The sequence below is a fragment of the Asparagus officinalis genome, chromosome 3 (genome assembly GCF_001876935.1).
Source record: "Asparagus officinalis chromosome 3, Aspof.V1, whole genome shotgun sequence".
Lineage (NCBI taxonomy): Eukaryota > Viridiplantae > Streptophyta > Magnoliopsida > Asparagales > Asparagaceae > Asparagus > Asparagus officinalis.
This window is the reverse complement of record NC_033796.1, coordinates 73,418,074-73,431,190: the sequence shown is the minus strand read 5'-3', so window position 1 is coordinate 73,431,190 and position 13,117 is coordinate 73,418,074. Positions and strand designations below refer to the sequence as shown.

The 13,117-nt window shown below is 37.5% G+C and overlaps 1 protein-coding gene across 2 annotated transcripts; it reads left to right on the top strand.

Moving 5' to 3' along the window:
- On the top strand, positions 2,857 to 11,879 carry LOC109834328 (inositol-tetrakisphosphate 1-kinase 3-like). 2 transcript variants are annotated; one of them, XM_020402329.1, is made up of 10 exons: positions 2,857 to 3,275; positions 7,022 to 7,103; positions 7,212 to 7,244; positions 8,209 to 8,329; positions 8,853 to 8,945; positions 9,771 to 9,890; positions 9,964 to 10,140; positions 10,433 to 10,488; positions 10,589 to 10,673; positions 11,467 to 11,879. In XM_020402329.1, the coding sequence occupies exons 1-10, from the start codon at positions 3,136 to 3,138 to the stop codon at positions 11,544 to 11,546; spliced, it is 987 nt and encodes a 328-aa protein (XP_020257918.1). In that variant the 5' UTR covers positions 2,857 to 3,135; the 3' UTR covers positions 11,547 to 11,879. The 2 variants fall into 2 exon arrangements, with proteins under 2 accessions (XP_020257918.1, XP_020257919.1); XM_020402330.1 differs by lacking the exons at positions 2,857 to 3,275; positions 7,022 to 7,103 and having other exon boundaries at positions 7,214 to 7,267.

The following is a 13,117-nucleotide window of genomic DNA, read 5'->3' as shown; positions in this document are numbered from 1 at the left end:
CAGTCAAAGTATCCTATGATTTCTATCCATTACATTGATTACGCAACATAATCCTTAGGTTGATATACAAACTTTAGATTCCATTATCCAATGACAAACACTATCCAACTTGGGCTCTTTCTTAGACTTAAAAGTTCCTTTTTTTAAGTGTGTTTGGTAATCAAGGTGTTTGTATTTTTTATGTTTTTTTAGAAAAACATCATGTCATGGTGTTTTTTTTCAAACATGTTTTGAAAACACCATTTATAGTTATTATTTATAAAGCGGCGACGGGCGGGCACTGGAGCAGATGACGACCGTCGGTGCGGCCGACGGCGGGCGGCGACGGAGGGCTGCGGTGCCAAGAGGCGGCGGTGGTCGGTGACCGCGTGGGCTGGCGACGGGTGGGCGACGACTGTCGGCGGGCGCGATGGGCGCGGGGGCGGGTGCCGGGCGAGCGACCGGTGTGGTTTGCGGGTGTTATTCTGTGCGGTTAGCTAGCGGACGGGGTGTGGTGGGGGGGGTGGTGTTTGATGACCGTCGAGTGGCGTGGGTCGGTGGGGGCCGATGCGATCGTTCCGTACTGGCGGGTATGGGTGGTGTCGGGGGGCGATGGGCAGGGTGGCTGGAGGGCGGCCCGGGCGTCGGCGACGAAGGGTGGCAGTAAGCGCAGCCGGTTGGACACGGGCGGCCAACGTGGGGGCTGCGGCGACGATGGGCGCCGGATGGCGGGCGGCGACGCATGGGACGGCGCGCGGCCCGCCAGTGGGCGGCGACGACGAGCGGGCGGCGCGGCCGGCTTAGATGAAAAAATAGAATCTCAAAACACATTTTTTGTGTTTTGAGAAAAGTGTTTATTTTTTAGATTTTGTAAAGGGTCATGTCAAAAAGACGCCCCAGTTGCCAAACGCGATTTATTGTTTTTGTTAAAAACAAAAACAGAAACGGCAAAAACGCCACGGTTGCCAAATGCTCCCTTAATACAACTACAATAAAGTATAGGAGTTTTTTTTCTGTATAAATCATCTTAAAATAGGGTTAATTATACAAAAACTATCTTTTATTTCCAATTTATATGTAAATCACTATTAAAGTGAATTTTGTTCCAATCAACCACCTCATATCAAAATTTTCACTAAAAAGTAAAATAAAAAATAATTTAAAAAATGCACGTTTAAAGTACTTGACTTGTATCCTAAGTAGGCCTAAATATCAGCAACATAAGTCATGTACCTTGAATGTGAGTTTATGACTTATTTTTTGTATTCATTAAAAAGTTTAACTAGGAGGTGGTTGATTGGAACAAAAATTCACCTTAAAGATGATTTACGTATAAATTTAAAATAAAAGACAGTTTCCGTACAACTCTATTTTAAAGGCTATTTCTAATTAAAAAAACCCCTAAATTATAACATAGCTATCCAAACATATAGAATGTAGTTATAATAGCTCCAATATTAACTAGCACATTTAACACGCGTGTAATGTGTTTTAAGCAGCTAATAATATCTCTAGAATATGGTTGAATGACACTTAAATACCATAAAGTTTCTCTGTCTTGGCACTAATATACTATGAGTTGTTTATTTACAAATAATTATCATAAGTAGTTTAAATTTGGCACAACAATATCATCCATCATGCAAATGTGAAAATTTTCAATGAATGCTCTCGTATAATACTAACATGTTAATTTTATAATTTGTTACCATTAATATTTGTTAAATTTATCATTAAGCATATTCCAACTCTATTTTAAAGTAGAATTGAGATAAGTTTAAAAAGGATTTAGGAAGATTTCATAGCAAATTAACAAATATTAATAGTTGTAAAGCTCTAAAACTTGCATGAGTAGAAAAATCCATATGAAAATTTTCACATTTGAATGACCGAGGGTACTAAAAAAATAATTTTAAACAAACTTATGATATATATTTATCTTGAAAAGATATTTAAGTGTGATGTAGCCCTAGGATATCTTATTTTGCTTCTTAACATAGTCTAAAATTAAAGAGATTACCATGAACAATTCACTATAATTTCAAATCAGAATATTCTATATTTGACACAAATGACACTAAATAGGCGCGGAGAATTGTGTGAAAAGTTCTTTCTGTTTCGCCAGATTAAATGAGGTAGGAAGGGGAGACTCACACGGAAACACATCGCGTCATACCTAAACACTGAATAATATCTAGGACTGAGCATGGTTCGGTCCAAACCGAAAAAACCGACCGAACCGACCCGAAAAAATCGGTTTTATGAGTAGGACGGTTCGGGTCGGTTTGAAAATTTTTCAACCCGACCCGACCCGAACCGACCGAATATAGTGTAATACTACTCATTCTGATCTCAAACCCTACCCGACCCGTCTCCAAAAAGTCAAAGACTCAAACCCTAAACTCATTTTCTGAATCATTATGAGTTAAAAACAATATCATTATATTAATGTTTAATGCTTCATAATCTCCTACTTTGTTGATATCTTTTTTTTAACACAGTTTGTTATTTGATAAAAAGTTTGATGAAGTTAGAAATGAACAAACCGGACCGAACCGCACCGAACCGACTATCAACAGTTCGGTTCGATTTTGAATTATAGACGGTTCGGTTCGGTTGTTCAAATTTTGATAAAAACCGAACCAAACCGACCGTTACACACCCCTAATAATATCTCAGAATATTCTCCCGCATCTTTGTCCCCGACACCACACCCGCGCTGCCTGTGCTAGCCCTAACCGTCGCATAATGACGCGCCACGCGTCCCATCGCAGAACGCGTGACCCTCGTGCTCCTCGTTGTCCTCGCCCAGCGTCAGGGTCAAAATCGTCATTTCGTCCGCTTCCCGCTGTCCGCCTCCCGTTGCCATCCGGCGTCCGAGGGCGTTTTCGTAACTTTCACCGGACGCGGCTACAAATAACTCGAGCTTCTCCGTCATCTTCTCTCTCCCTTCCCTCTCTCTCTCTCTCATCTCGAAGAATATCTAGGGTTTCGGATCTCAGATTCTTATATTCTCGATATCTTCGAATAATAAGAGGAAACGTGTGGATTAGATTCGCATTTTATTCATTGATATATATATATATATATATAAAGGGATCGATTGGAGATTTTCAATTTCTAGGGATTTGTTTTTGGTGAGAGGATTTGGGGGTTATGAGGTTGGACGAAGATTATTGGAGTGACGATGATGATGATAATGAGAGATTTTCTCAGCAGAAGATTGTGGTTGGCTACGCTTTGACCTCGAAGAAGATCAAGAGCTTCTTGCAACCGAAGCTTGAAGGATTCGCTAGGTAATTTTTCGAAAAAGAAACTGAAAACGACAGTAATTTTGAACCCCCCTCCCCCCTCCCCCGGATAGTGATTGAGTTTTTGATCACTGGGTTGTGTTTGCTTTCGATTTTGCATTGTGTAATGGGATTCCTTATCCATAGAAATTTAATTTCAGAAAATGATTATAAAGAGGAAAAGTTTCACTTCTTTGGCTGATTATAATCGGCCCTTTTTTTTGTTCTCTGGATCTCTTTTTTTCGACCTTAAATTCGAACAAATGTTACTTGCCTCTTCTGTTCAAATTCTTTTATTTTCCTTGTTTTCTTTTCATAACCTTCTTTTGTCTGAAACGAGCGGATGATAGTTTCCCTCTCCTCTCATTCAAAACAGGGGTATTTCTGGACAAAAGATTACTTCTTTGAGGCCACTAAATCTTTGCTCCTATTTTCACAGCTTACTTAAGGTTATAACACTTACCTGGGTGCAGACATTTGCACTTTCTTTTTCTTTGAGTTCATTTGACATGTGGTCTCTTTGAGGTAGAGCTTCTGTTATTGTCGCTATCGGAAACTTGTGGCGTTTCTCATAGTCTGAGAATGGACAAATCTCCTTTGGAAGCATTCGTCACTGTATATGAAAGGAATACAAGTGTTTAATTAGCGTCCAGTTGGTTTTGTGATGCAAAAGTATTTATGTGGTGCAAGAGTGCCACATGTTAGATGTGGCTATACTTGATCCTTTCTCTACCACTTATGTTGCAGTTACTTAAGCGTACATCCTACCTTAATTTAAGTTGACTGGACACGTGGAATCTTAGGTTCTGGATTAGAATAGTCTCGTATACCTATCCTTTTATATCAGGACAAATTATGAATTTAATAATTTATGTGGTCACCATTGTTAAATTATATATTGATTGTGTTATGCAGCTTATATATTTGATTGAACTTGCAGGTTTGGATATTTTCTTGTCCTGATGTGCATAGTTAATAGTTTTTATCAACTAGCTTCTGCTTCACATATCATAAAGCCAAAATACCAATTTAGCATATAAAGTGACACACTCTGACCAATAAGACCTAAAAAGTGACTTCGGCGACAATAACACCTATAAATTGACATCATTAACTACTTAAACCTACTCCGATTGCCGAAATTTTGATTTGTGCGAGAATATTATAAAACTTTGCATATATACCCATAATATCTCTCACACTTATATACCTATAAATTGACACAGTTAACCACATAAATCTACTCCGGTCACCAGAATTTTGGTTTGACCATGAAAAGTACAAAATTTTTGCATATATACCCTCATATCTCCCACACTTACATATTTACCCTCCAAAATTTAAAATATTTATAAAAAATCCTCTTTCTGTCTCCCCCTCCCTCCCTCCTCCATCTCTCCCCCCTCTCCCTCCACCCCCCTTCCACCATCATCTCCTTCATCCTTTTCTTCTTTTCTCTATCACATCCTCACATCCTCTCCACTTTCCTCCTTCCCAAACTACTTTTTTTAGTAAGGGGTGTTATTCCCTTTGTAAGACTCCTTAGAGAATCACAAAGAGGAGTACACCTGTTACCCCATTTTGAAATGGTTACATGCATTCATTACACAATTGATAAAACAAAATATTTCATTTCATTCATCAAAAGGAAAATCACAAAATTACAACAACACGCAAAATGAAAGAAGTGTTTGTTGTCACTAGAATGAAATGATAGGTGTATAACCTACTAATTATCAAGCTTGTTGTTTGCTTGGGAGTTCATTTCTATTTCATAATGTACAGTTATAGATTTAAAATGATATTGGTGGTTATAACCCACTAAGTGCTTTTATGATTTACATGGACCTGGAAACAGATATAGAAACTGAAACATATGCTTAAGGGTTGCAGTCTTTTTGGTAATGTCACTTTATAGGCTCAATTCGAATTTCAGCCCATATCATAAAGAGATAAATTATGCAGACTGATAGGTGTATAAATCCCCTCATCCTGATATCTTCGTTTAACCTACTAATTATCAAGTTTGTTGTTTGCTTGGGAGTTCATTTCTATTTCATAATGTACAGTTATAGCTTTAAAATGATATTGGTGGTTATAACCCACTAAGTGCTTTTTTGATTTACATGGACCTGGAAACAGATATAGAAACTGAAGCATATGCTAAAGGGTTGCAGTCTTTTTGGTAATATTGTTTTCCTACTTCTAGGGTTCTAAAGTTGAGATCACAAAAGGATACTTTCATTTGAAGTTGAATTTTTGTTCTTTTTCCACCGTGACATACGATATCATAGATTCATTAAGTTTAACGGCTAATTATTGAGTATCACAGGCTGACAGCATCTAACAAAAACTTGAAAATAATAAAAATAAAATTGTAACACTTAAGTGAATATATTATAAAAACATGATAAATTACTAAATTCAGTGCCATGTCACTTATTTTAATCAGAAACTTATCAAAATTGTGTAACAATTTCACTGGTTTTTGTGATTAATCTGGATCTGGAAGCGAACAGAAACTGAACCACTTGCTTAATGATGCTGTCTATTTGGTTTTTCTTTTTTGCTTTTTCCCTCTACTTTTTAGGGTTCAGAAGTGGAGGTCTGTAAATGATGTTCTAAATATCTTTTAGAAATCTTGGTGCTGAAGAATGCATCATGGAACTACGACAGCACATCAAACCTTGTATTCATGAAAACCATTTATTTCAATGCTTTACTGCATTAAATAAGGTTACATTGAGCTGTGGCACCTTGCGACCTTTCTCCCTGCTCGTGTAAATCATATTTTCATACTCAGCTTGTAACTAAGCTAGTCATGTTAAGCTCATTAGGAACAAAGTTAACATCCCTTTTAACAACTCTGTAGACATAAAGTGGATGAATCATCAGCAGAACTATTACATCTGCATATAATGTTCATAAGAGGGCAAAAAATGGATTGTATGGATTTTTTGTTCACACTATATCCTTCCATTTTCTAAAATTAGTTCATATGATGATTGCTTTTGAAATATGGGTTCATCTCAGTGATCTCATTACCAATTATGGATATGGCATCTAGAGCCAAGTAATGGTGGCTCAACATAAAATTTCACTCTAGGCTTATTGAAGAGGTGCTTACTGCAGGAAAGATAGGCTACCTAATATAGTTGGGAATGAGTTAAAGTGTTTTTTTCTCCTTTTCCCTGTTCGTCCATAGAAATGTACCTTTATATACATGTGTGTGTGTGTGTGTGTGTGTGTGTGTGTGTGTGTAAGAAGGACTCTTGAACTAGAAATGTTAACTGGCAATATGATTTTGACAAGGCTGTGGAAGTATATTTTTGCCACGTTTCAATTTTCACGTCCTCCTTGTACCTTTCCTATGTGGGCAAATTTGACAAATCTGATGTTGGAGAATGTTGCCATGGTTTGTGTGGGCTAAAGCTTTCATGCCATATGCTTTCTTTGTTTTCATGCTAGCTTTTGTTTTTTTTCCCTTCTGTGATATTTATCTATGTATCATATCAGTTTGGTTTTATTGACATAATCTTCTGGTATGTTGTCTTTTCCCGCTTCGTAGGAAGTAGTTTTTTCTTTCTAGGATGTTGCATTTATTGTCAAATTATTCATACACTCTAGATAAGATAGCCTTTTTTTTTAATTTTGTTTTTGTTTGAAGGTGTAACAGAATGTATGCTGTAATATATACACGTTTGACTGATTGTTAAAATAATTGGTCCATACCTTCTGTATGTGTGGTGCAGAAAAAAGGGGATTCTATTTGTTGAAATTGACCCACATCGTCCTCTTTCAGACCAAGGTCCTTTTGATATTGTTCTACACAAGGTCAGTACATGGATGCCTGCTTTTCACTGTTAAAACTAGCTGGAGCTTTTTTTGGAGAATTTCTAGGTATTTGCACCCTGATTTAGGTTTTTCTTTTGTGTTATCCAGCTGACAGGAAAAGAGTGGCGTCAAATTCTGGAGGTTAGTAAGTCCAGACACACTATGTATGTACCTTTATCTCATGAATCACATCTGACGGTTGATGCATGATTTGCAGTTAAATCACAATTGTTTTTCAGTTCAACAAGATTCTGATAGCTAACAAATAAAAGTAGAATTGAGACATTCTTTAGGAGTTGAGAACTATGTTTCACTGACATAGTTTGTAGAATGTTTGATTTTTTTTTTCTTGCATTATGGATCATATCCTCATAGCTTAAAGTCGATGCCTGCAGAATTTGCATAAGTGAGTCATTTTTTCTTTAATGACTAGCTAATATTTCATGTGACATGGTCTTATGTTGTATGTCAGCTGAAGTAGTTGCTTACTTGCGATAAATTTGACTCTGCACATGAGGTGCCAATTTAGTGTCTTCAGATGTTCCCTTGTATCTTAATCCAAGTTTACTGTGCATTTCCCACTTTAATTTTTTCCCTTCAAATTTCGCTGTAAAAGTTGCACCATTAATGTCATGATTTTTTCTTAATCCTCACAGGTGCTAGACTTTTTAGTTTGATTTGCTAAGTTACAATGCACAAAATATGCGTAAATATTCCGAGCATTGTATTCATGTATCAAATTAACTTGTTTTGATCAAAGTTCTCCAAATGAGAAAAATAGATAATTATCTCATACATGAGTTCTGGCTCTGACTTTCTGCACTAAACTTTGCATTGATCATTATGAACTGGATTTGCTCCAACCATAAAGCAGTGGGTACACTGAGTTTGGGAAAAGTTCTTTATTATTATTTTAATGAAAATTTGTGCATATTGTTCCCTATGAAAGACAGATCTTGCTTTTTGAGGATTTAAGTCGCTTGTTAATGATGAGGAAACTTGCTTGTAGATCGCAAAAAAGTTTCTACTTCAAATTATTCTCTCTATAATAAGTTTTTTATCTCATAATGCTAATGTTTCTTTTATTTTGTTTCAATTATTGAAGGATTACTGGGAAAAACATCCTGAAGTGACTGTCCTTGATCCTCCTGATGCCATACAACATCTACTTAATCGCCAATCAATGCTTCAGGATGTAGCTGATCTGAATTTGTCCACTAATCATGGTAATATTCAGAAAAGTTCTTTGGGAATATTCATTCATATTGATATTACTTTTTAGGCAAGAGGCTGTAAAAAAATGCGCCACTTCGACTGGCACTTGCCTGATGTTTAAATTCTGTGGAAGTCTGTCATTAATGACGACTAAATGACTTAGCAAGATACTATACTATAGCACCTACTTGGTTCCTTGGATGTAGTATAGATGCTTTCTGCCTTTGAGAATCTTATCACTGGGACCATCAAGCTGGGAGAACATGTAGTATGGAAGTAGTTTAATTTGTTTCAATTCTTCCCTTCTCATCATTTCTTGTTAACTAGACCTCTACTGACCTTTGAAGCTAGATGGTTATTGATAGGTAGTTATGGTGCTAATTGTGATTCAGCAAAATAAATTTTAGTGACATGAACTTGAGCTTCTTGAAATAATTTTAACTGGAAGATGGAGAATATCAACTAAAATTGTATTAAAGATCGAGATATCTGTAATGATGACTCATGCTTCTGAATCATATCGTACTACTGCAGGAGAAGTTTGTGTCCCTAAACAGCTGGTCATCACCAAAGATCCATTATCAATCCCAGATGCAGTGACTGACGCTGGATTAGCATTACCTTTAGGTAAATGCACTGTCTACGATTTTAGCTTTATCTAGTTACTTGCTTATTGTCTGACTTCTGTCCGTAAATGTACTAAAATGTTGCTTTTTGATTGGAGCTATTCATAAGCATTTGTAAGGAATCAGTCAATTGTCAGTAAAACCACTGAGGTCTACCTAATGTTAAAGAGCTGGAAAATGAGTGCTGATGAAGTAAAATCCTAATTATCAGACATTTATGTCTTGGCAACTAGTTAAGCTTTTAAATTATTATTCTTTTTTCGTTGTGGTAGGAAAAAAGGTTGATATTTATTTGCAAGAAAATATGAAAAATAACTTTGGAATAGTGTGAAGTGTAAACCTGTTTGTGTATTTTTTTTCCTTTGTTTTTCATTCATTTTCTAGTTCTTTTTGTGTGTAGCTAAATTCATGTGTTTCAGCTAGCAGTTTTTTTTTGCATTGGATCCTCATGACTTGTAATTTATTATGAGAAGCAAAGCAACATTTCATGGTTAATTCACTTGACATTAGACGTGCAAGGGATAAAAATTAGCAGCAGTTTTCTTTTCCTTTTTTTCTTTTTTTTTTTTGAAAATTATTTGGACACCGTAGAATCATTTCGACATATATATGCTGAATTGTAGTGAAATTTTTTAAATACAATGTCTAATGATGGTGCCAAAGAAAGGCCTATGCTATGGCTGTCGAATTTCAAATTATATCTGGTTCTTCTAAAATATCAAATATATATGCAGCTTAGTAACTGTAAGGCAATCCTACAATTTTCACTTCAGTCAATAGTTCATGCACAGGAGCATTCAGGCTTTTATTTGCTGTTACCTTGCAGTTGTCAAGCCACTGGTGGTAGATGGGAGTGCAAGATCACATGAATTATCCTTAGCCTATGATCCATTCTCTTTGTCGAAGCTTGAGCCTCCTCTTGTTCTCCAGGAGTTTGTCAATCATGGTTTGTGATTTTTGATCTTATTCTGTCAGATTTTAAAGCCGGCCTTTTGTGATTATTGGTCTCTTTCTATCAGGTGGTGTTCTTTTTAAGGTTTACATCATTGGTGAAGCAATAAGGGTTGTACGTCGTTTTTCTCTTCCTGATGTCAGCAAGCATGAACTATTAAGCAATGCTGGTGTCTTTAAGTTTCCAAGGGTTTCCTGTGCTGCAGCCTCAGCAGATGAAGCCGACTTGGACCCTGCCGTTGCTGGTAAGTTCCATAAGAACTCCTTGGAAGTCCTTTCATTCAGTTTGCAGGCACTCCCTTTTTATTAGGATCACATATAGGCCCACTGTAGCATCTATAGTACTGGGGAATATGCTCAGACCCAAAAATTTGATTATGGAGTCCAGTCCATTCTATCGATCATAATAAAAAACTTCCTGTAGAGAGACCTTTCCATCAATTACAACTTAAAGGTCCACTTGCAGCGACCAACCTAAGCAAATGGTTATTTGCAATGAAAATATGTGTCTTCATGCTTTTTTATGTTCCATTACAGAGCTTCCTCCTGAACCTTTGCTTGAGAGGCTTGCTAGAGAGCTTCGTCGTCGATTGGTAAGTCTGAAATTTCGTCAGTTGGTTAGTCTGAAATTTCAGTATAGCTTAGATTTAGACTTATTACTCCTTTTGTTGTCTGTTCATTTGATGTATGCAGGGTCTTCGTCTTTTCAACATTGATATAATCAGAGAGCATGGAACAAGGAATAGATTCTATGTCATTGATATCAACTATTTTCCTGGTAAGTAAAACTTTAAATTATAAAACGTGCTCCTTGAATGTATTAGAGAATTTCTACTGCATTTTTTGTAGGGGTGATTTGAATTAGGATCGTTGGCTCCTAACAATAAGTAGCCGGTCACCATTTATTTATTGTAAATTAGTATTTCTTGTTAATCCTTTTTGTGATTATATATTTGACGCTATATTGGGTTCACAGTGAGATTAGTCAAACAACTTTGTAGCTGGTAATTGTGCAGTGTAGTTTACGTAATTAACCTGCTCATCTCTCCTTTTGGATCCACATTTTCATCTGATCTTACCCGCTCATTCCATTTTTTTAAAATCGTTTCCGATCCACTGATCAAATTTCTTATGTTTAGATTCGGGTAATGTTTTTAAAATGAATGGAGATGTTTTTGAAAAATGGTAGTAGAATATCATAGCTTAAAGAAAAGATATTCTATGGAAGAAGATACGAGCCAGGATCCTCTGTTTTTTTTTTTTGTCTATAGGATTATTGCAGCCTGCATAAGTTCCTTTATTGTGAAAGTTGGGTGTCTTTACTTTATCGGGACTATGCTATATGCTCTTCTACGTAATAGTGATGCAATTTAGTAATGCTTAATCGAATTGGTGAATACATGTATTAGGTTGTTTTTTTGGCGCCGAAGTTAAAATATAGATTATGACCTTAACTTTTTTTCCTTCACCACCCCCCCACCCTCTCCTTTTTTTTTTTAACTTTTTGAGTGAAACATGTGATCTAAAATTGTTCTGAAATGCGGTTTTTTTTTTTTTAAATTCACACGCAGGTTATGGAAAAGTACCAGGCTATGAACAAGTATTTACAGACTTTCTTCTAAGCTTGGCGCAAAGCAAGTATAAAAGGTGACCGAGCAACAATCAGAAAACGCTGACCGACTCTAAAAGGAAGAAGGAAAAGTAGCAAAATCCGGGAAAACTAACTGACTGTCAAAAGTGACTGACCGATGATGTCAAGCTGCCATTACGATCTTTGGCTGTGTAGACAAATTGAAGGTCCTCTGTGATATGTTGTGCTTCCATGATGTATACATAATGTAAGGACGTAAGGTAAGGCTTTTAGATGCAAATCCGCGCCCCCAAAAAAAAAAGGGGGCCTTGGTTGATAACGTATATAAACTCTACATGCGTAATGTCGAAATTGGTTGCATTCATCATAAAATTAGCAAACTTTTTGTCGCCACGCGTATTCACAGAAGCAATACCCAACGTCTACACGCTGAGCACGCAGTTTCAGTTCTTGTAAAGCCTCTTCCAGGTAGCAGCATCTCTTCCCCGTGATTTGGTCTTGTCACCAGCTCATCAATTTAGCATTAGAGCAGGCAATAAGATGCGGATAGCTGAATTACCAATTAAAAGAAGCACTCAACAACAGCCAGAGGGACACACGATAACAACGGGGGTTTGGGATTAAGATGCAAACACACAGATACGTTCAGTCAAACAGCTGCGAGGAAGGAAAAGATTTGATACTCGAAATTCAAGGAAACGCTACAGGAAAAGAAATCCAATCCCTAAAACAAAACCCAAGCCGCCTTTTTCATAATCCTCAGTTTGTAATCGCTACTATGGGCCGCTTCGGCGGAAGTCGCAACCACCGCGGACCTTTCCTTCTCCTTCTCTTCTTTTCTTACCGCAGAGGAGGAAGACGGAGCGGGTCCAGTGGGCGGCGAGAGTGGGGAGAGGCGAGGTACGAGTGGGCTTTCGTCTTGACGTCGCAAGCTGAGTCGTTCTTGGGCTCGTCTTCATGTGATGCGCCGGTCGCCTTCTTCTGGGCTCGACGAGCAGCTCCACCACCATCGTGCCGGCGCGGGCAGCCCTGCCGCGGGCTTCAGCGGCGCACGACCCAGCGCGATCACGGTTGCGCCTCAGATCCTACGGGTTGATGTTGAAAGCCGCCATCATTTGGATTCCCTCGAATGAAGCCCCGCTCCTGATTCTTTTTATCCGAGGAGGCCATATAGATAAGGGAGGGGGCTTCTTCTGCTGGCCACTCGTTTGTCTCCGGGACCCCTTGGCTTATCCCACCCGTCGATTTTTAAATTTATTACGAAAAGTTTCATTCACTTACTATATGAAATCTCGTAAATATTGTTTTACTATGGATTTATTAGGAAATCTAGTAAATAATTAAAAAAAAAAAAAACTATGAAAGCCTATCTTCATTTCGAAAGTACCATCGTCTTCTTACTCAGGGCCCTGGTTTGGTCCGATTCCTAAAATAATAGGGAACAACAATTCGATGTGGAATAGGCGTTTTATGGGGTTTCCTATAGATTTTTTTTTTTTGTTCTTTGTTTGGTTCGCCCAAAATAAGCTAGAATAGTAAATTAAAAATCACCTGTTTCTCATCCCACTGTTTCGAGCTAACAAGGAAACCTGTAAATCAAAGCTTTAAGAATTAGTTAGAATTCCTTTTCC